The following is a 20,976-nucleotide window of genomic DNA, read 5'->3' as shown; positions in this document are numbered from 1 at the left end:
TAATTGACAAATGAAAACAATTCCTCTCGCGATCAAAAATGTTCCGACGTGCCTAGCGTTTGTCGAGTCGTTGAACATGATAAGAGCATTGTATCTGTTCGACGGCGATTGCTAAAAAGGCATCGAAATCGACCACCGCTAGCCTCCGGATCTGCCAAGGCCGACGGCTAGCTCTCCCTTCTTCCCCTCCCGGCCTCTGCAATGCTCGGGGCCAAGGGGGGTCGACGACGGCCCCTGAAGCTTGCGCCGGCTAGCTAAGGTCGTCGCCGACCCCCTCTGGACCTCGGGCTCAACCTAAGCCATAGATGAGATCCAAGGCAAGGCTGGTGCCTTGCACCTCACCCGCCGCACCTGAGATGGGATCGACTATAGAGAGAGCTGTCAGGATGGTTCGACCAAAGCCGAACACAGAACTTCGACTGCTGGAGAAGGGGCGGCGGACAGCCGACGATGTCGCGGTCAAGGGTGGGTGGCTCGAATTTGGTTGGTTTAGAGACTGAGGTAGAACCCAACTTGAAATTGGCATCTAAGTATATGATAAAATAGTAGTGACGTTTGGTTTAGACCTTCCAAGCTCTTTTACCTAATCACGAATCGCGAGCCTTCCATGGAGAGCACGTTTCTAATAAAGGGCTCAACTTCCCCGGTTTCATCCACCTTTTCAACGTTCATCCCGCACCTGCGGTTTTCGTTCTTCCAATGAATGCGAAAGCTAACTAATGACCCCAAGAGAAAAATGCGATAACTTCGACGCTTATCTCGACGGCGAACCATACGAAACACGAAAGATTCTTCGCACGCACCTGTTATCAATCACTAGATTATAGGCGAATTGAGGTAGCCCCCACTGGATCCAAAGATTCAGGCACAACAAACAGCCGTAATGCATCCGATGCACCTAATAATGCCTCCAAAACACAGGCCGGACTTCTTTCACATGATCAAGGTAGGTATCGGGAGATGGCGTGCAAAGCAATGTGTCAAGGCCATAAAATTTCATTTCTATTTTCCTACTCCTTTCATCAGGTCTGGAACATAAAAAGCCTAGATTTTATATGGACATGGCATCTTTGATGCCTTATAGCGTATACACTCTACGATAGGTTAACTAGTAAATGTACACGAGAATTCACTCTAAGAATAGATGAGGCTGGGAGGGACATGCCTGCAGAATGAGCTGGTCGAGAAGTAGCCGCAGCCACCCGATGGTTCGAGGACGCCACTGCTTAGGGCCCCATGTGGAGGAATCAGACCGAATAGGAATCAAAAGGAGGCCGAACTGCTTCTGCGAAGCTGATATATCGGTTTTGGTGACGCTTCATTTTGAAACTTAGTCTCGAATTCCTACAGGGAAGAACAACAGCAGGGTAACAAAATCGCCAGTGCTTCATTCTTTCTGTTTTTTACCATCATGCGAAAGGGTAAAGTTGTAAAAGAAAATCCAGAATAGATCTTATACTAAAAAAGAATTGGCAAAACCAAGGACACTTGTCGCGATGTTCCAGAAAACCAATCTATCATCATGTTGCAATAATTCGACTCTTGAGCATGTTTACTAGGTATATATGTTCTGGTTGGAACATTCAGGCCGTGTCGATGTATGCTCAATGGTATCAACAAAAAGTCTTTGCAAACTAAACGAAAATCATGTTGAAAGAACACAACCACATAGTTCATATATCTCCAGTCCCCCCCAGTGCACAGCGCAAAACCCCGCATTCCTGCAATCGTGTTTCAAGTGACAGGATCAAAACTGGTTGCAACTAGATTAAACACAAAACAGGAATGGAAACCTTCTCTGCTAGTATTTTCCTGGGGTTCCCATGTTCATTTCAATCCGAAAACACCAATTTGCATGAATTAACTAAGTTGAAGGATGAAGACCTAAGCATCTCCACACTCATACCAGAGTTGCCAAACAGGTGGGTCGGATCGAGTTTGGGTCGGGTCGAATATGGTTTGACCCTTATTGACCCACTTAACCCGTTTTGACCCATTTCCATGCTATACAAATCTAGTGACCCATACTTGACTCGACCTATATTATTAAAATACTTCATTATTAAAATCCAGTTTAGAAAAATTATTTCTTATACATTTTTAAAGATAAATATATAGCTAAAATTTTTTTATAGTTTTCTTAGCTAATCCATTTATCACATATTTAAAACCCATTTAGGACCATTAAGTTTCTAAGTAACTCATTTATAACCCACTTTTAAAACTTAACGAACCCATTTATGACCCACCATCATGAAATATGGGTTCTAGACCCATTTTGCCACCTCTACTCATACATTGATATTAGTAGGCATAGTAGATACCATTAAGTTTCGTAGATTAGTGAGGTTAAAATTACGAAGAGGACAGGATTTGATATCCTCCCATCAGGCAGGTAGATGATATATTTTGAGGCCATTCCGTAATGATTACAAGCTGCTACCCAAGTCCCCATCAACCTAAACTGACTGACAAATCTTTCTTCAGCACACAAACGTTATTTTTTTCTCTTGTTTTTTTTTCCGGCCAAACTTTAAGACACTAAATTTCACAGCCACTGAAATAGTGCACCCTTCTCTGAGCAAATGGACGATTCGATCGAGGCAGAACGATAGAAAAGGAAAGGGGCAATTACAGATAACTACTCTAAATAGGTTTAATATCCACTCACATAAAAGGGTTTAGTTTCCCACTTTCACCTCACTTTTAAAAAAACATACCAGGCCATTTACTTAACTAGGTTCTAGATGAGAATTCACATCTTCAGCCATATGTGCCAGAAGATATTATGCTTTCATTAAAAGGATAATCTAGCAAGACATGTGAGATAGGTGGTCTGCAACACTTCAAAAGTCACGCGTGATATCAAGACTATCACTGAAAATAGGTACTTTATATATAATATTCACACCGCATCGCCATGCTAAAGGATAGATGCTTTTATCCCTTAAAAGACTGTCCTAGTCCTCTAAGTCACAAATCCAGGTTCAAGGCACCCCGCCAATGAGAGAATTGTTGACTCGTAATTCTTCCTCACTTTCATTGCATGAAGTATCTCAAACATTAAGAACTTGAACCATTTACTAAAATTGTTTAATTCTTCCAAAGTTGATTCTGATATAGCCTAATTGAGGCACAAACCAGCAACCACAGCCGTATTTGTGATTCGTGGCCCATTTGTGAAGTCTATAAATAAACAGCATCTACTTATACTAAGTTCTTATGGACAAGTAAAATCATAGATAATGTCCAAAAACCGCAGCAACCCTTGTGACATCAAACAGCCCACCTAAGCAATGCCGCAACTGACATGTCTCCATATAGAAACACCCATCAAGTTGATAACTAACTGGATTGCATCTGTGCTCTCACATGATAGACAAAGGTACTCTTGCCAGAGGATTTTATTAGTATAGTACAAGAAAACCATACACAGTGACCAAGATACAACATATCTTGAAAGTCTCATCATTTTAGTCCCTGAAAGAGAGTCATTAATCATATAGTAGTCATAGCACCGACACCTAGTGTCCAGTCCACTTAAGTCTTATGCAAGAAGGAGATCAACAACTGATAGAGGAAAGTCCATAACAGATTAGGCTTTAGGACAGCATAAAGGGAGAATCCACAGATTTGTGGAAAAAGTTCATTGTTGCCAAGACAAACATTATAATCATTGTGGCATGCCTGAAGTTTTTTAAAGTCCACTCATCACTCGTACATGCACATGGATAAGATTCATAGACACAAGACAATCAAATCATAAAAATTAGTAAGATGGAACTAAACTCTCCCTCACATGGTTCGGCCCTTATCTTGCGGAAGCATTTGACTGAGTGTTAAATCCACCAATCACAGAAAAATATAGCAATGTCGGAGGGTCCAATCACCATTCTTATTCTTACCAAGTATATTAATCAGACAGAGAGTACTTGGAATTTAATGCAAATTGAACAGCATTCAAATGTCTTAAAAACCTTGATAGCTTAGGGGAGTGTCAGTGTTGGTTGTGGCTTCTAGCTTTTTGCTGTAGCTTTAACTTTTACAGTTTACAATCATACCTCTACCCGCTACTGAACACTTCAACCCTTAAAAACTCTTTGGCAGGGAAAGCAAAAACTTTTAAGAAACCCTCATTAGATGAATAGTCTACATAAAGAACTGTTCCTACGAGAACTGTTGGGTCTATGAACAGCCGAGTCTTACCTTGTCTTACGGAAACAAGTAGTCAGACAGTGCATAACTTCTTTCTACAAGAGTGTACTAGCCCTCACGGACCGAGCATAAAGATCAGATTTACCTTCTCTTTCTTTAGCTTTATGTTCTCCTCTTCTAAAAGTGAAACCTTGCTCACTAGCTCATTTTGGTAAGCCTGCAGTATAACATGTAAGGTAGTCGAGATAATAATAGAGGTCAGAATCATGTCTTAACAAACAAATCCATTGCAAAAGAAACAAAGGGCCAACCTGCTTTCTAGCTCGTGAACGTGCAGCCGACTCTCTGTTTTTTATCTTTCTCCTCAACCTCCTTTCAAGTGTCCTTTCATATGCAACTGGGTCACCCCTTTTCCGCCTAGGAACCGATGAATCCGACAGCAGGCCCGTCGAAGGAGCCGGGGACAAACCGAGCGGCGGCGTAATGCTCTGAGGAGTTGCCGGCTCCGAGAGGTTTAGATCCATTGGAGGTTCCAAATAAGCATCGGCAAAAAGCCCGGCTTGCACCAAGAAATCCTCTAGAGTCATCTCGCCGGGGGTCTGGTCCCCACCCTGACCCCTCACCTCCGACCCGCTCCTCTTCTTCTGCCCCTGCTGGATCTCCTTCCACACCTCCTCGACCGTCTTCCCGCTCAGCCCCTTGGCCAGCGTCGAGCTGGCCTGGCGCTGCAGCGACGACGATGACGGGGACACACCACTCCCGACGCGACTCATCCCTGCACACCGACTCTCTTCAGCGGTCCATACATTTCTAAGAAGCTCATCGAGGTTCATGCTACCTAGAGGTTTCTTCCCCAAGTCCCCCAGTTGGGTCACAACTTCTTCGAGAGTGAGGTTATACCACGAGCTTTGCCTGGTCAGTGATGGTGGTGAGGGTTGCAATTGCAAATAGGTCTCTTGGCCATTACTTTGTAACCCCATTGTTTGAATCCCCATTAAAAATCAAAGCAAGGGTCTTTCTCTCTTCAACCCAATGACCTATCACTGTACAAGGTAGCGAGCTTACAAAACTGCCTACTGCAATAACCCAAAAATCTAAAAGACACCCTTTTTTTTTCCTTCCTCTGTCTCATTGATCCGGTTTACAACGATGACCAAATCATCTTCTCGATTAGTTCCTCGCTTGCGCACTCTCCAGCTCCCAAATTCAACCCCGACCCCCCCAAAAAAAAAAAAAAAAAATCTCATCTTTACTCGAACTGATGATTTTGCTTCTTACCCTCTGAGCTTATATGGAGGAAACACAAACACTGTGATCAAGCAAAGCAAAGTGACGCAAACCCACGTTTCACTCAACGCAAGCAAACGACAAACTAACTATAAAAATTTGGTTCAAAACAGAGCACAAAGAAACAAAGAAGACGATAATCGATGGACAATTGGAAGAGTGAGGGAAATCTACCTGGAGGACGAAGGATCTGACACTTCTCGAGCTCTGTAGTAGCCCGGGGTCGGATCCACGTAGTTTTCAAGTGAGAAGCGATTAATCGGACGCCGGTTCTTCTCTCTCTCTCCTTATTTTTCACTTTTGGATTTTGGCTTGCTTGGTTTGGGCGTTTGATATGGTTATGTCACGCGAGGCGTGCGTGCCTGGTTCGACATGGTTCGGCCCTTTGAGATTTCTCTTTCTTCAAATTTTCTTTCATTCTTTCTCCCTTTCTTTTTCCTTCGGTCTTTACTCCTTACGTTTGATTTTTCTTTTCAAAAATAATCTCAGATGAAACAATAATACAAAGGCGTGGTTTCGATTTTGATTCTCTTATAGCATCGACAGAAGGTTAAATCTCTCTCCGAGAGCTAAGATGGGCGATTTTCCTAGCGTGCGTATTCTTAAATTTCAAAAGCATTTGAAATAAATGTAAGGTTATAACCACTACAACTTTTACTAGATTAGAGTAATATACGCGAATTTTGCAAGGCCTTTGCTGGTTCTTTCGAAGCGTCGGATCCAGGCGTCATGGACGCCCTCGCCATAAAAAGTATTGGCGTCTTCGTAGGCAAAATTTGGTGCTACATTATTAAATATGTTAGATTATCTGTAGAAAGCTATTGGACCTATGCGGGTCGGGTCGGGCTGGGCCAGGCCAGGCCAGGGAAGAGTTATTTTGGGCTGACGGGCCTCTAAATCGGCATAAACCCAATCCGAATGAGCTCCAGCCCAGCCATAACCAACAAGAAGAGTCGGTGTGAATTTCGTCGACGTCGCCGAAGCTCTCTCGATCCAATCATTTGCTGAATTCAGTCCCGATTCCGCCATCGCCAAACCCTAGCTAAGCTCCACCGAACCCCCAATCCCCGAACCACCACCACCACCACCACCCCCCTTCCCGCCATGGCCAAGAAGCGAAAGCTTCGATCCTCCGACCCCTCCCCGGCCAAACCCGCCGAGCCTCAGGACCAGCAAGAGCCCTCTCAGGCCAGCCAGCCCGAGCCGGTCCCCGAGGAGACAGCGAAGCAAGAGCCGCAGAGCATGGCCGTGGACGATTCTGCGCAGGAGAATCCGGCTTCGGATGTCAAACCGCAGATCGGAGAACCGGAGGCGGAGAAGGTACAAGGAAGGCCAGAAGCTGAGGAAGAAGAGCGGGAGCGGGAGCAGGAGCCGGAAGAGCGAATTGATTTAAATGCGTCGAGCGGAGGCGGCGTCGCGTCGGAGCCGGCAGCATCCCAGGCGAATGGAGCTTCGGAGGAGAATAATGAAGAGGAGGAAGACGTGGGTGACGTGGACGACGAGCCTGTGGAGAAGCTTCTGGAGCCGTTCACTAAGGAGCAGCTGACTATGGTTCTCAAGCAGGCCGTGGCTAAGTACCCCGACTTGATTGAGAGCGTGAGAGGGGTGGCGGACGCGGATCCTGCTCACAGGAAGATCTTCGTGCACGGCCTTGGCTGGGACGCCACTGCCGAATCCCTAATTTCAGTTTTCGGGAAGTACGGGGAGATCGAGGACTGCAAGGCGGTCACGGACAGGGTCTCCGGGAAGTCGAAGGGCTATGCATTCATCCTGTTCAAGCATCGGAGCGGCGCGCGGAGGGCTCTCAAGCAGCCGCAGAAGAAGATTGGCAACCGCGTCACCTCATGCCAGCTGGCGTCCACGGGCCCCGTCCCAGCCCCGCCTCCTAGCGCGCCTCCTGTTTCGGAGTACACCCAAAGGAAGATCTTCGTGAGCAATGTGTCAGCTGAGGTTGATCCTGAGAAGCTATTGGAGTTCTTTAAGCAGTTTGGGGAGGTTGAGGATGGTCCTCTGGGGCTCGATAAACAGACTGGTAAGCCGAAAGGTTTCGCGCTGTTTGTTTACAAGTCCGTTGAGAGTGCTAAGAAGGCTTTGGAGGAGCCGTACAAGACCTTCGAAGGAATTACTTTGCACTGCCAAAAGGCAATTGATGGGCCAAAACCAGGTAAAACCTTCAGCGGGCATCAACAGCATCACCAATACCACCAACCACAGTATTCGCATCCCAGGAAAGAGAAAAATAAGTATGCAGCTGGTGGTGGGTCGGCTCCAGGACATTTGATGGCGCCTGCGGGACCAGCCGTTGGGTTTAATCCTGGCCCAGCGCAGGCATTTAATCCAGCACTTGGACAGGCCTTGACTGCTATTCTTGCCACCCAAGGAGCTGGGTTGGGAATTGGTAATTTGCTGGGAGGTATAGGAGCACCTCCGATGAACCAAGGTGGCATGCCCGGAGGATATGCTAGCCAACCTGCCGGAAGCTATGGGATGCAACCTGGGATGCAAGGTGTTTATCAGAATCCACAGATGGGTCAGGGGACTTCTGGTCGTCCTCCGCAGGGCGGTGGACCCCCATACATGGGACACTAGGTGAGTAAGATCTCACATCTGCTGTTACTTGTGGAGTATTTTGATCTCATTTCTTTTTCTCACTTTCATCATTCCCATTGTCCTTCATTTAAGATGTATTATGATCTTTTGGGTGGCCTTCCACTTCGCTCATCATCGTCCAATACACTTGCTAAGTGTGTCCAAAGTGTTGCGTTGGTATAGTAAATCGATTGGCCAGATAAATAATCAAAGGAGCTGACCAGATAAGTCTGCCATGTTGAGTGTTTGTTGCCTCATATTTTTTGTTTGAAACTCTCATCGAACTGTTGTTTGTCCCAAATCACATAGTTTTCATCCAACAAGTTGAGTACTTAGATTTTTTGTTAAATTTGTGTTGATGCATGTATTGGTCTGCATCGTTTCATGGCTTAGAACAGTCTATTGTATCATGCTGAGTTTGGTGTTTGTATATTTATGATTTGGGTTGGTCGATACTTACCGGACAGTCTAACACGCTAAGCCTTGGTAGTAAGTACGTTCTTTTCAGTTTTTTTTGTTCGAGTTCCTGCTGGGTGTCTCGAAGTCTTAAAAAGAACGTTGTCTATGGTGCCATACTGAAAGTGATAAGTTCTTTCAAGTCCCACGTGATTGGTTGATTATGTTAAGAAAGGCCTTCAGTTACAAAATTGACCTGTCTAGGCTTAGAATATCATATGGATTGTGAAAATTTTATCTTACAATGTATAAGCCTCGTGTTTCCTGACTCATGAAACAGACTATATTTGATTTACATGTAAAAGTACCTATTAATCTCAACTAGATATTGCATTGGTGTTCTGTAATTCAATAGTATGTGTGGAGCTGCTTTCATAGACGTCTCGCTTGTCAATACTTGCTTGTTCTTGATATTATGTATGAATCATTATGAACAGGTATATGTGCCACTAAACTCGTTTTAATTGTTAATGCTTGTGTAGTAAATAAATGCTGGTGATGACATCAACAGATTTAAAGATAGCATAGCGTTGATGTTTGTTTGAACTTAATATGGTTTGAGTTGTCATGCTTTTATGCTCCTCCTTTTTGCATGCGCTCTTAGATAGGTCTGCTAATATATGAGATTAAGATCTTTTCATCCTTTTGGGTTGAAAGGTATGGTACTTGATCCAAATTATTACATGCTTGTTTAGTCATTTATAATCAGTATTTTCATGCTCTGTATGTTCATTGTGCAGATTCCTTCATAGATGCATCAGTCATTTAGTTTTGGACTCTTGGTGAATCTTCTGAAGTTCCAGGATCTCTTGCAAAGTATCTTTAAATCTGATTAGAAACTGTTTGTCTTCTATAGAGATCCCTAGACCTGAATCTCAAACTTGTATCGTAATTGCTATTCCAGTACTTTCCCCTTCACTTGTTTTTAAAAACTTTAGTTCTTCATTTCCATTTTCTCCTTACGTTGAAAGTGTTGGGGAACAGGTAGAGTTTTCAAGCAGAGAACATTTCCTTAACTAAAAACTCACCATCATGCATGAGGCTCTATTATATTATCCTTTGCTGAAAACATTTAAAGCGCTGAGTGGGAAAAGAACTTTTTGTGAACCTCAGTTGTTGAAATAGTTGTTCTGTTCTTTAATGGCCGATTGAACAAGTTTTTGCAGTGTGGTTTCGCCCTTTTGCGTAATTTTTGTTAGAATTATATTTTCTATACCAGCTTGATGGGGCTTCTCTTAGCAACCATAGTGATGCTATGCTTCTGGAAGCAGATCTGTCTCAGGTGAGGATATATCTTTCATAATTCTTAAAGCAGCTCAAGTGCTTTGCACTATGGAAAGGAAAAAAAGGGGGAAACCTCGTTCACTCCGTTTCTCACTGTTATCTAATAGTGCAATGGGTCGCTTCTCTTCTCCATGATAGGACCTTTCTGGTAGTTTATCCTTTGTGACCTGTTACTACCTCGATCTCATTGCATCTATTTCAAAAGACACCTATTTAATCCTTTTAGGATTTTTCATTAAACCCTTGAGTCTATTGGTCTGGCAACCCTTGCAAACTTTTCATAGCATGATGTACAATGAAATTTAGGATTTTTCATTAAACCCTCAAGTTGCTCGGCAGCATCCCATTCCGATTGTCCAAAGATTCCTCAAAGATCCTTTTCTCCCTTCATCTCAACGCCATCTTAGATTTTGGTTTGTGGTCTCTGGAGTTCTGCTATGAACGTGTAGAAGTTTCTTAGGGCTTATCTGTGATTCCTCTCAGGGTTATACATACTGCAGATGCTGCAGTTGATATGAGTATTTTGATATGCTTGTTCCAAATTGTGGAAGCTTGGCAAGATTTGATGTTCCCGTGGACTATATGTAGCTCTCCGACTCCGTATCTCCGTTGCTCTGCACGACCTATATTAAGTTGTCTGACGTAAGGAGAAGACGGGGGATGCAGTTGGTCAAATTTGATTTGACTTCGAGGACGTGAATGGAGCATGCGTAAGTTGCCATATTCTAATCCTCTCTGGCCAAGTGCTGTCGGGTTTGTAGTGTCGAGATTGGAGCTCCTTTGATCATTATTATGTGTCTATTAGGATTGAGAGGGGCACTGGTGCGATCTTTCACCAGCCTAAAGAACTGAACTCGGAAAGTAGTAGTGGCACTGACGGCTTCGCAAAATAGCATCTCTGTCTGGTTCATTATCCTTGTTTTAAATAACCGAGGATAGATTCTGTATGTCCTGTGACCAAAACCTACATTGTCTAAACTTACTGCAATGAGTGCTAATCTGATATGTCGCTTCGAGTCTTGCTAATCTTTTGGTTAGAAGTCCGTACCCTTGGAGAGTGATGTGGTGGGTTTAGAACTTATGCTTGGTTTTATGTTAATCTTGTATAGCCCTACCAATCTGTTTGATGTTAAAATTTGCCCTTGCCTCCCAACCTCCTTCCTTAAACCTACTATTGAAAGCGGGATCTTAGTTCTCCAAATCAAAAGGAGTTTTTCTTTATTAAATTCGTGTTCTTTACCACTGTTAAGTATTTTCAACTGGGGCCAGCAACAGAGAACCAGCACAAGCTTTCATCCTGGTCTCTTAAGGTAAGAGCTACTCGACGAAATTCTATATTGTGGCAAGATGTGTTTGAAATTGATAGCCACGTAGAGGAGGGATTGAGATGTCAAATCAAGTGATGATTCCATTCTTATGCGACCCTCCCTCCAACAGCATTAGCAAATCATTGAAATCCTATTTGAAAAAACGGTTCTTTTTAATTTTTACTCGATTGAGAAAAATTAATGGGTATTCACATTTTTTTTATACAGATGGTGCCATATTCTACTTCGCATTTGAAAAAGAGAGAGCGCAGCGAAATGTCAAGTGAGAAAGTAGAAAGTAAGACAAGGCCCTTGATTTATAAATCTGGTTAGGACATCACAAGCATCAAAACTTTCATGCATAAATGTCATAATTTATTTTTCGATTACTAATGTCATTATTTTTTTTTATCACGTAAATGTTATAACTTTTCAATTAAGGATGTCATAGCTTTTAAAAATGTTCATCAAAAGTACCAAGTAACATCAGCTTTCCAGCAAATTGGGTAAACAGTTTTTGAAAGTTTATCGCACCAAATGATTAATTAAAAAATGTGAGGCTGGAGCGCGTTTGTTTTTCACAAATTATGGGAGGCAAATGAAAATTGTACGTTAATTATGACATTCTTGTCCCCTAAAATATTGCATAGAAAAACATGTCAATTAAATCGAGATGGAGGGGAAAGAGAAGGTTTGAACCTTTGAACTTATCCTTTTTAATGGGATTCTCATCAAATCCTCCGTCCTCATTTTTTATTGATGTTGGCCTAATGTAAGTGCTTAGGAAAGAAATAATGGCATTGGGAACAGTTTAAGTGGTGTCGACCCATGGTTAAGCTTCGAATTATGCCATTATGGTTGGGAATAGTAATGAGAGAATGTTTTTTTCTGCTATATAAATAGAGCAAAGAGAAACATTACAGGTAGCACATTCGGTCTTCTTGATGCGGACCATTACTTAGAGGACCTAATTACTTAGTGTTCTGGAGACATCACAGCGGCAGCTGTCCCTTAACCAACATTCGCCCCGGTTTGTGATCCGAACCTCGATAGAAATCTCTGTAGGTGTTTTGATCATGATATCCCTGCATTTCCAATCACTCGCTGAGCGACCGGTGAAACCACCAGCTCATGCCGCCCCACCCTGAGCACAGCAGGCTCTAGTTTAAATAGTGATCCAGTGTATAGCTGCAATATGCCCCTCATCAATCCAAAAGAGATGCACCCATTTCCGTCAAAAGGAAATCTGAGATTACACTAGTCAGAGTTTACAAAATGCATGCGGATGGATCTCGTCGCATGGTGGGATGGGGGCCAATTCAGGAGCGAAGTTAGAAACAAGCTAGCAGTTTTTACCACGTCACATCCAGGTCAGGATATATAAACACAATATACAGACCAACCCTGCCGTCATATATAATCTAAATATTTGGCATATCTACGGGGAAAAACCCACAGAGGCTCCATGGAAGAAGACAGTCAGACTACTATAGCCTTGCCATCGGAAGCCACAAAGATGCACGACAGGCTTAGACGAAGAACATTGAGCTGCTGACATTGTCCTGCAGTTTTGGCATCTGAGGGACAGGAACGGCTCCAGCAGATGTCAATCCTCCGTGGCTGGACGATGTCTCTGATGCATCTTCGCCTTTGATAAAATGCCCCATCTGGGTCGCTGCCAAGTGGGCGTAGCAAATCGGAGCGACTACACATGCAAGAGAGATTTATTAGGTGCTAACTAGATTGAAGGAACGCACAGAAGCTGACAAGAAATCTGACGAATATGTCAAAGAAAATTCAATTCCCACTTAACGATCCCATCCTCTCGCGCAGGTATTATACAGGCTACAGGCTAACCTAAGCAGATCCCCCACTTGAGTTGACCCAAAATATACCCAGTTAAAAAAGCTGTCCGTGGACAAAATTCTTCAGACATTCAAAAAATGAATTAAGTATGTTTACCTACAGAAATCGCAGTTGTGCTTCTCTGATATCTGCAAATGGTGATGAGGAAGAGTTAGAACTTCCAGTGATTTAATTGAGACGAGTCGATCAAGATTGAAAAGGCACTTACACATATGACAGAGCATGTACGAGTTCCTGCAAATCATCTGCCGAATAACCAACCTCATCATATAGCACATGGTAGTGCGTAGGCCTAGTGGTTCCCTGCAAAGTATCAAACAAGATATGGAAGATAAGAAACGAAAGAAGAGCGCCAAATTGCTTCATTCTTGAAATGTATCTAACATTTGGAAATAAGCTGGAATGAAAAAAAAGAGTCAATTGCGACAGTTGGGAAAAAACAACTTCGGCACAGCAATCGGGTTGTTGATACTTAAACTAAGCTTTAACCCCAACCCATCTGTCAAAAAGGACCTATTAGTTGTCAGTTCTTAAACCTTTAATGAAGTCGCTTAGAGCCACATAGCAAGCTCTCTACCACTTTCTTCATTCAAGAGAGCTGGCTATAGAACATGAGAGTTAGGTAGGCAAGGTAGGCAAACAAGAGAGGACAGTCATTCCAAATTAGTGCAAAGTAAATCCTACAAAAAATGTCTCGTTGCAAGGTAAATGGTAGGGGACTGCATTGTTTATCTAATCAGGCACTTTTTGTGTTCAACTGCATTTTATTGTCCCAACCCAAACAAAACTACCACCGATAGCGCAAGGCATTGTCAGCAGGAATAAACAAGTCGGAAGTTAATGCAGGAACTTACTATCATCCCTGCATGCGCACAAAGATAGAAGTCATTGTTCCGAGGATGACAGACTTTGTTGTCTATGACAGTTCCTGCAAATTTAAGTACATAAATTTGTGGAAATTTAAGTACATAAATTTGTGGAACAATACCCAGAACCAACGTTTAAATTCAGCAGATCCACTCAATGAAGACAAAGATCAAGCTGTTAAGCAAAGGCTTTACCAGGAGGAACATTATTTTCCGGAGATCCAGATTGGAAGAATTTTGTATGGTGGTTTTTTTGAGCCACAATCACCACGAATTTGGGGGACCACTTCTCATCAAGGAACTTGCAGGCCTGAAAAAAAAATTCCGAGCATAAAACACTTTAATCTCATAAATATGTGGAACAACACTGAAAACCAGTGTTCCTTCTTTGATCTAGTGCAGACTGTACTGACCTCAATGATCTGATCTAATTCAATGTTCAGGACCTGCATAAACTGAGATTCGCTAACTCCATCCCTGAAATAATAAGGGCCTTTAGGCATTGACTTTGCAAAAGGACAAACCAAAAGCCCCGTAATAGTACTAATTTGATAAGGGAAGGCCATTTTTCAGCTTTACTCGCCATATCCAGCAAAGTCATATTTTATTATGCAATATAGTCGTGAGGCAAGGGCAGGCAAGGGCAGAAAATCATGTAGTAAAAAAACAATAGCTCAACTCATGCCATCCTGCTGCAAACACTCACGAACAACTCAAAACTTTTAATCCGAAAGATTACCCATCAATCAATGAGAATAAAATTGAGAATTTTCTCATGAGAAATGTGGAAGAACTCCCAAAATATGCTAGAGCACACTTACAATGCCGCATTTATCTGTGGGTGAGCAAACTTGAGTAAGTGAAAGCAAAAGTACAATCACTCATGCATCTCCTTACACTCCTTTTACTAAGGGCCAAGACACTATGACTCATCCCTCTGGAGAGCGCAATCAATTGTACTTCTAGTCCTCTTAAAAGATTATTTTGGCAATATAAAAATGCATAAATGACAGGCACACTCAAGACATCACATCATTAAAGATACAGACCTGAATATGATAATCTGGTCAGGTTTCCTTTTCCCAGAACTAACATAAAAGTCCAGGAGAAGCTCTCTGAAATTAGAAACCCAAAAAAGGCTTGATATATTGGATGAAGCAACAAATTACTGGAACATGCACACGTGGTCATAAGAGATGATCTCTCATAATGACTCAAAATTAAGAAGCACTCTCCCGTATGAATATAGTAGAAAACAGAAACTCACCTTATTATACCTTCATCCTCATTGTCAGACACCTTTTTAAACAGAGAGTCTATCATTTCTACTTTAGGGGATTGGGTACGGACAGTTGCTCTGTAGCGAGAAATTAGTGGCCATTGGCGAGAGCTTACCACCTGCATTTGAGAAGTAATTGACAGACAACCTTATAAGCCACTAAGCCCGCGCTGCTAGCTACACGTCAAGTAATTAAATGAGCTGAATTAGCACATCACCGCGGCAATGGATGGAATATCAGAATGCCCAGGAGAGCCATGAGACACATCCATTCCAAGGATCATTGTAGGGACCTTGGAAACCACAGGAATAGAAGGAGAATGCTCTACCGTCAGCAGAGAGTTCAAGCCACCAAGCTGCAGGAAGAAAGCATGGGTCTAAATGTATGGTTTGATAATCATCGAGAAATGGTTTGATAATGATCAAGCAAGGACCACTACAGCTTAAATTATCATCAACTGGTTTAACTCACAACACAAAAAGGATCTAAAAGAATTAATCATTAGAATCATTCACCTTTGCATTAATCTTGAGAAGAAGATTGGTGAGGTATTGGTCATTGACCCTCAGGGGACACAGGCACTGGGTAATGATTCCATAGTCAGAAAGATTTTTCTTCTTCCATGGACCTAAAATATTGAATGAGCATCAGTAATCTTAGATATGTAACCACCAATTTGGCAATACAAGCAAACAGACACAGCAGACTATACCATAGATTTCGCAGTTCTTTCTCTCAGGAATCAAACAAAGAAGGAAGAGTGGTGCCCCAGGTAGTTTAGCCTGTATCTCCTCAAACATTTTATCCACTCTAACAGCAGGAGGGGCTCTTCTGAATTGGGGGCTTTCCTCAATCACCTCAAAAGGTTGTTCGGTGAGCTACACGATGGCAATGGACTATTCATGAGCATATGGGGATATGATGGATTATTATCGACATTAAACCAGATAAAAGAAACACAACCAACAGGGCAATCAGGGGATGAAAAAGGGAGTCATCAAGGCAAATGTTGCTGCGAAGACAGGATATAAGACTCACAAGTCCTTTCATTTCAGCTAATCTAGTCAGATCTCTTATAAGCCCACGCACATCACAGCGAGCAGAGAAGTTCACCACAGCCCATTTCTGTATCTTAGCTGGCTCAACAAATTTCTGCAGAAGAATGAAAAGATAGCGTAAACAGACTAATTGAATGCAACAATCAGTGGCAGATAATTCAAATAACCTTATTCTGAAAGGTCCACCGTCCATTGCGGGGAAAGAAATCCTCTCCATTGCCCACTTTTAGCTGGGAAGGAAGCCATGGAAGCCACGGAAGCCACAGAAGTTTGTGTTATTCCAGATGATTATCTAACAGTCCATTGCAAACAAACTGAACTTTTTTTATCCAGCAAACAAAATGCAAAAAGGAAACCAGCAGTGGCACCTTAGGAGCCGGTAGAACACGCCCATCAACTTGAGTAAAGCTATTGCTGATTGTAATGCCGCATGAACGAAGCATAGGTTCAGAATCATAGTCGCTTCGCTTCAAAGCCTAGAGAAAACCATCAAATTTTATATATGCAAGTACAACTTAGCTAAAGCTGTTAAACCAATCAAACAGAAACAGGACAAGATGCGTACATCTGATAAAACCCTCATCCTTTCTTGGGGCTTCTGCCTCGACTTCTCAACCAGTGAAGCTCTTTGGAAATTTGTCAAAGATTTTGTGTAACGTTGCAAGGACACCAATGTACAGAGCTAAAACACAAAATAGTCACAGACCGGATCAGTAATATAAGACATTCAGCAATTTAGCTAAAGGGGATAATACCAATTCCAGCGATTATTCACCTCCAGTGGTATATAAGTTGGACGCTTTGGTTTCCCAACATTAATGCATGGAAAATCTCCAGAATAACGCAAATCTATTTTCCTATGGTTGACAAAATAATCATAGACAGTGACTTCCACAGTCTGAACCTCCCCATCAGCATTTCCACTCCTCTGCTTCAGTGAGAATCTGTGACATGAATAGTTGCATAATTCTTTGACATGCGTCATATCTCTCAGTATGGACAAGAGAAGAAAAATTGAGAAAGAGTAAAATAAGTCGACAGCATACAGTTGGTCCTTGCACGGACTTTCACTTAGTCCAGTTATCTTGTACTCAGTATTTGAGGGGCTTGCCTTAATCCGAAGATTCTTGAGCGACCGTTTTGCCTGTTGTGTCAAAGTCGGCAGCAGCAATTCAACAATCATAGGAGGATGAACGCAGCAGACATAACCCTGTAGGAAGAATATAAATCACCTTTGCCCAGTCAAGTGAGTAAGGATCCCTCACATTCTGGTTCGCAATTAGAAAATCCACCAGTGGCCCGGGTTGTATGATCATGGTAGTCGATACATCTAGAATAAATGTATTGGTTACTGTTTAGTTAGCAAAAGTTAATGAATTATCTACTAATTGTTGCAAGCATCGACCTATATTGAGGGACAAGCCTCCCTGGGTAGTTCTGAAGCTCGAATGAAATCCTCTGCATCCAAGAACACCACCTCCCACATCGGCAAAGTTTCTTGGATCACCATGAAAGAATGACTGGCGAACAAGAAGGCATCCCCTGCAGCAGTCAACAAGATAGCATTGACTATAGAATATAGAAAAACAAACAGGACAAAAGAGAAGGAAAGGGAAGAAACATGACTGGCTTACTGCTTAGCTGCATGCTGCCTCAGTATTATATCCAGTACCCTAACGGCTTCCTGGAAGTTCTCTGATTCTTGACCCCGCAGAGCATTCGCAATCGCCTGCATGGGTATCTTCGCAGCAAAGCTAATCTCGACTTTAAATGATTTTGACTGATAAGGCCGCCGCATTCTCTTCCGATCACTATGATTTGGACTTTCATGAGCATCAGGATTAGCATTTCCATTATTCCTACACAAATCACGACAAATGAGGATCAAAATAATCCACCCACGGGCGGGAGAGCACCGATAGAATGGACAAACGTTTACCTGCTTGATGAAACATCCTCAAGAACAACTGTGAATTCCAGTTTGTTGCGTGGAAGAGGCCCAATGGTAAACAAGCTTTTCTCTCCATCATAAGCAAAGTCCTTTCCAGATAATTCACTGCTATAAGTCTCCTGCACTCTGTCCATCACTCGTCTTCCAATGCCCTTCGCATCAACAGGGTTGCCATCTTCATAAGACACAGCTACCTGAGTAACAGAGTCGAAAGATTAATGCAACCTCAAAACCAATATCGACATTGCCATCAGTTAGTCGCGAACAAGGTATTAAAATAAGAGAGGGTAAAAGTAAAACAATGTACGTACAGAATAATGGAAGAACTGGCCATCAACATTTGTAACATTAACTTTGAAGTGATTTGTCAGAAGGGCTATCTTTTGGCCTTTGGAACCAAGCCCTCGCCTGGCTATTGGAACCCGTGCAGCCTTTTTCTTCATTGGTGCAAGAGCATTTATATCCTCCACTTGATCAGAAACGGTATCCGTCGTGACATCAGATGAGGGAGGTTGCACACCGTTGTGCGCCCCATTTCCCTCGGGATCAGAGGATTCCATGCTAGTTCCTACGTGGAAATAAAAGGTAGAGTGATTTAACTTTGCATATTTACCGGAATAGGCATGTATAATTAACCAACTTCCTCAATCACATATAGTTGAATTAACATCCTCAGCAGCATGTATAATTGTATTCAACCACCTCAATCACGTTGTTCGACGTTTCGCAAGCACAGCCACGTGGATGTAAAAGGTTTATAAAGTTAAGATGAGTAGCATCAGTGGTTCAATTAAAACCAAACTGAAAGGCAGCTACGGTGCAATGTGAGCCATAGTCATACACAAGCTTACCACTGTAAGCCTATCCTAACTTCACGTACCGAATTAGCATCTTCCCAGTTACATAAACTTAGCAGGAACATAGGACGAATTAAGGAAAAATGACAAAACCAACTTACCAACTATCTACTCCAACAACATATACATGGGGAAGAGCTAAACGAAAAGATGCCTCATCAGCCACCGTGTCAGTCCATTAAAGCCACACGCAAGCGGGAGATAAACCCCGTTAAACAAAATATTACCTCGCTATTCGAGAAGCTGAAGCCTGAAAGTCGAATCTTCGCAGAAACCTACAATAATGGAAGACAAAACACAGAATATAAGCAAATCTAACTTTAGAAACACGAGATCCCCGGTACTTAAGTCCAGTACAGGTAGCAACCGTAGCATGCAGCGAACACCATTCTACAAAATCGAGCTTAACATGCTAAAAGATGAAAGAAAGCCACACAACAAGAATAAACAAAAAAAAAAATTCTCGAACAACAAAAGGATACAGCTCTCCATCTTCGGATGTCAACACAGAGCGAAACAACAGGCCGACCATTAGCGAACCGAAAGAAACCACCAAGGAACCCAAAAAAAGAGGGGGAAAAAACACAACAACCCGCAGTTGTAGCCACCAATCGAAACAGCAAACCAGAGAAGCGCGAAATAGCTCCGAACCAGAGCAAAACTAGAGCAGCATTTCGAAAACCCCAAACGTCAAAGGTTCAAGAGCAAAAAAAAAAAAAAAGACAGGAAATCGAGCGTAACCGAAAACCCCTTCCACGACCAAGACGATGAGAGAAGGCGGCGGCGAGAGGTCAGCGCCTCCCTGCATTACCTCGCGGAGTCGTCGGAGAAGCCAAAACCCTCAAAAACCCTGAGAGAAACAGCGACGACGACGAAGAAGAAGAAGAAGAAGAAGAAGCGGTCGCTCTCTGCCTCTTCTCTCTCCCCGTCTCTCCTCTCACGCCTTCCCAACTCGTTCGAGCTTAACGACGGCCTTTTATTTATGGCATTGTGGCAGCGCTAAGGCAGTAGGAGTGGGAGCCACGATCCTCTGCAATCGCTAGCACCGGTGTTACCGTTGGGCTCCCCCGTTTCGTCCTGTCGCCGAAATGAAATGTCGGAGAAGCCTCGGAGTTGGTGTGAAACCTGCGGTTCGATGCAGCGGACACGTGGAGGCTGGTCGGCTGCCTACTGGAATGGCCCTGCGCCTTCTAGTATTTGATAATTCCAAAGTGGATAGAAGTAGACTAGTAAAGTTTTTTTTTTTTTTTGTCCAAAGACCAGTAAAGTTTAAGGTGTGGCCCTGTGGGCGAGATTTGTGTTAAATTAGGCCTACTACCAAAAAAAAAAAATTCCAGCTTTACCATTTGTGGTAATTATATTAAAAAAAATTATCTCATAAAAATCATGTCATTCGTATTTTCGAGTACCATTTAGTCCCTCATTCATTTTTTTCAAAAATCATGCATATTTACATCATAGCATCCGCACGTCTCATAATTTTGCATATCTATGTCGCATTGTATTCTGCCACGTCATTTTGCATGTCATTAGTATTGTGTTTAGTATATTCATGTTAGGTTAGTCTAATTGCATGACTAGATTGTTTGGATTAAGAGCCGTATGCTATCTAGATTAGACATGAATTTTCATGTGTTGCGTAGCTTGCGTGCTTAATTAACCGATTGCATGATTGATTGCTTTTTTCATATATGATTCCCGCGTGTTTTAATTAATTAATTAAATGTTGCATATAGGGTAAGACGAACTTAATTGTTGCATGTCTTGCGTTGCAACCCTTGATTATATTCATGTCATTGCATTTATTTTTGTTCATTCATGCATGCCTATTCATCTAAGAAAGTGAAAACATAAAAAAAAAACTCATTTGAACTTAAATCAAATTCAACCAAGCTTGAGTTGCCGGCTTAGGACATCTCATAGAATTAAAGTACCGAAATGGCATTAGCTTTAATTATTTAATGTAACAAAGTCCCCGAATCCTTAATCTCTAATTCGTAGAAATAAAACAATATTCTCG

General features: G+C 42.4%; 3 protein-coding genes across 13 annotated transcripts; 1 reads left to right on the top strand and 2 right to left on the bottom strand.

Annotated features, from left to right (window-relative positions):
• Positions 1-980: 980 nt before the first annotated feature.
• LOC115735461 (ABSCISIC ACID-INSENSITIVE 5-like protein 7) lies at positions 981-5,763 on the bottom strand. Of its 3 annotated transcripts, XM_048283262.1 has the most exons (5): positions 5,617-5,763; positions 4,467-5,192; positions 4,301-4,372; positions 1,682-1,721; positions 981-1,344 (listed from the first exon to the last, which is right to left on the bottom strand). In XM_048283262.1, exons 2-5 carry the CDS (start codon positions 5,148-5,150, stop codon positions 1,331-1,333), a joined length of 810 nt encoding a protein of 269 aa, XP_048139219.1. In that variant the 5' UTR covers positions 5,151-5,192; positions 5,617-5,763; the 3' UTR covers positions 981-1,330. The 3 variants fall into 3 exon arrangements, with proteins under 3 accessions (XP_048139219.1, XP_030522563.2, XP_030522565.2); XM_030666703.2 differs by lacking the exon at positions 1,682-1,721 and having other exon boundaries at positions 4,467-5,198; positions 5,617-5,760; XM_030666705.2 differs by lacking the exon at positions 1,682-1,721 and having other exon boundaries at positions 5,617-5,759.
• A 645-nt stretch (positions 5,764-6,408) lies between these two features.
• LOC115735285 (UBP1-associated protein 2B-like) lies at positions 6,409-10,791 on the top strand. Of its 7 annotated transcripts, XR_007199420.1 has the most exons (4): positions 6,409-8,031; positions 9,707-9,769; positions 10,255-10,481; positions 10,577-10,791. XR_007199420.1 is itself a non-coding variant. In XM_048283259.1 (2 exons), the coding sequence occupies exon 1, from the start codon at positions 6,547-6,549 to the stop codon at positions 8,029-8,031; it is 1,485 nt and encodes a 494-aa protein (XP_048139216.1). In that variant the 5' UTR covers positions 6,409-6,546; the 3' UTR covers positions 10,255-10,791. The 7 variants fall into 7 exon arrangements, 4 of the variants coding, with proteins under 4 accessions (XP_048139216.1, XP_048139217.1, XP_048139218.1 ...); XR_004014752.2 differs by having other exon boundaries at positions 10,272-10,791; XR_004014751.2 differs by having other exon boundaries at positions 10,255-10,791.
• A 1,558-nt stretch (positions 10,792-12,349) lies between these two features.
• Positions 12,350-19,886, bottom strand: LOC115735431 (protein argonaute 4-like). 3 transcript variants are annotated; one of them, XM_030666657.2, is made up of 24 exons: positions 19,768-19,886; positions 19,184-19,231; positions 18,411-18,667; positions 18,088-18,293; positions 17,783-18,007; positions 17,554-17,690; positions 17,381-17,478; positions 17,195-17,292; positions 16,924-17,092; positions 16,714-16,830; positions 16,517-16,624; positions 16,316-16,378; positions 16,129-16,242; positions 15,803-15,968; positions 15,606-15,718; positions 15,308-15,445; positions 15,078-15,208; positions 14,860-14,925; positions 14,224-14,287; positions 14,006-14,120; positions 13,799-13,872; positions 13,153-13,247; positions 13,041-13,072; positions 12,350-12,783 (listed from the first exon to the last, which is right to left on the bottom strand). In XM_030666657.2, the coding sequence occupies exons 3-24, from the start codon at positions 18,657-18,659 to the stop codon at positions 12,608-12,610; spliced, it is 2,754 nt and encodes a 917-aa protein (XP_030522517.1). In that variant the 5' UTR covers positions 18,660-18,667; positions 19,184-19,231; positions 19,768-19,886; the 3' UTR covers positions 12,350-12,607. The 3 variants fall into 3 exon arrangements, with proteins under 3 accessions (XP_030522517.1, XP_048139899.1, XP_030522518.1); XM_048283942.1 differs by lacking the exon at positions 19,184-19,231 and having other exon boundaries at positions 19,768-19,867; XM_030666658.2 differs by lacking the exon at positions 19,184-19,231 and having other exon boundaries at positions 18,411-18,660; positions 19,768-19,838.
• Positions 19,887-20,976: the final 1,090 nt, after the last annotated feature.

This window comes from Rhodamnia argentea, chromosome 8 (genome assembly GCF_020921035.1).
Source record: "Rhodamnia argentea isolate NSW1041297 chromosome 8, ASM2092103v1, whole genome shotgun sequence".
NCBI lineage: Eukaryota > Viridiplantae > Streptophyta > Magnoliopsida > Myrtales > Myrtaceae > Rhodamnia > Rhodamnia argentea.
The sequence above is the reverse complement of the archived record's forward strand: the minus strand, read 5'-3'. Positions and strand labels throughout refer to the sequence as shown.

What these genes read in the sequence shown, in the direction of transcription:
- LOC115735461 (XM_030666703.2), bottom strand. Translation starts at nt 5,150, where the DNA reads ATGGGGATTCAAACAATGGGGTTACAAAGTAATGGCCAAGAGACCTAT. An exon ending in GTTCACGAGCTAGAAAGCAG is followed by an intron (nt 4,373 to 4,466) that starts GTTGGCCCTTTG and finishes GTTATACTGCAG; the next exon opens with GCTTACCAAAATGAGCTAGT. An exon ending in TAAAGCTAAAGAAAGAGAAG is followed by an intron (nt 1,345 to 4,300) that starts GTAAATCTGATC and finishes TCTTCCCTGTAG; the next exon opens with GAATTCGAGACTAAGTTTCA.
- LOC115735285 (XM_048283259.1), top strand. Translation starts at nt 6,547, where the DNA reads ATGGCCAAGAAGCGAAAGCTTCGATCCTCCGACCCCTCCCCGGCCAAA.
- LOC115735431 (XM_030666657.2), bottom strand. Translation starts at nt 18,659, where the DNA reads ATGGAATCCTCTGATCCCGAGGGAAATGGGGCGCACAACGGTGTGCAA. An exon ending in AGTCCGTGCAAGGACCAACT is followed by an intron (nt 17,093 to 17,194) that starts GTATGCTGTCGA and finishes TTCATGTCACAG; the next exon opens with ATTCTCACTGAAGCAGAGGA. An exon ending in AAAGAACTGCGAAATCTATG is followed by an intron (nt 15,719 to 15,802) that starts GTATAGTCTGCT and finishes TCAATATTTTAG; the next exon opens with GTCCATGGAAGAAGAAAAAT.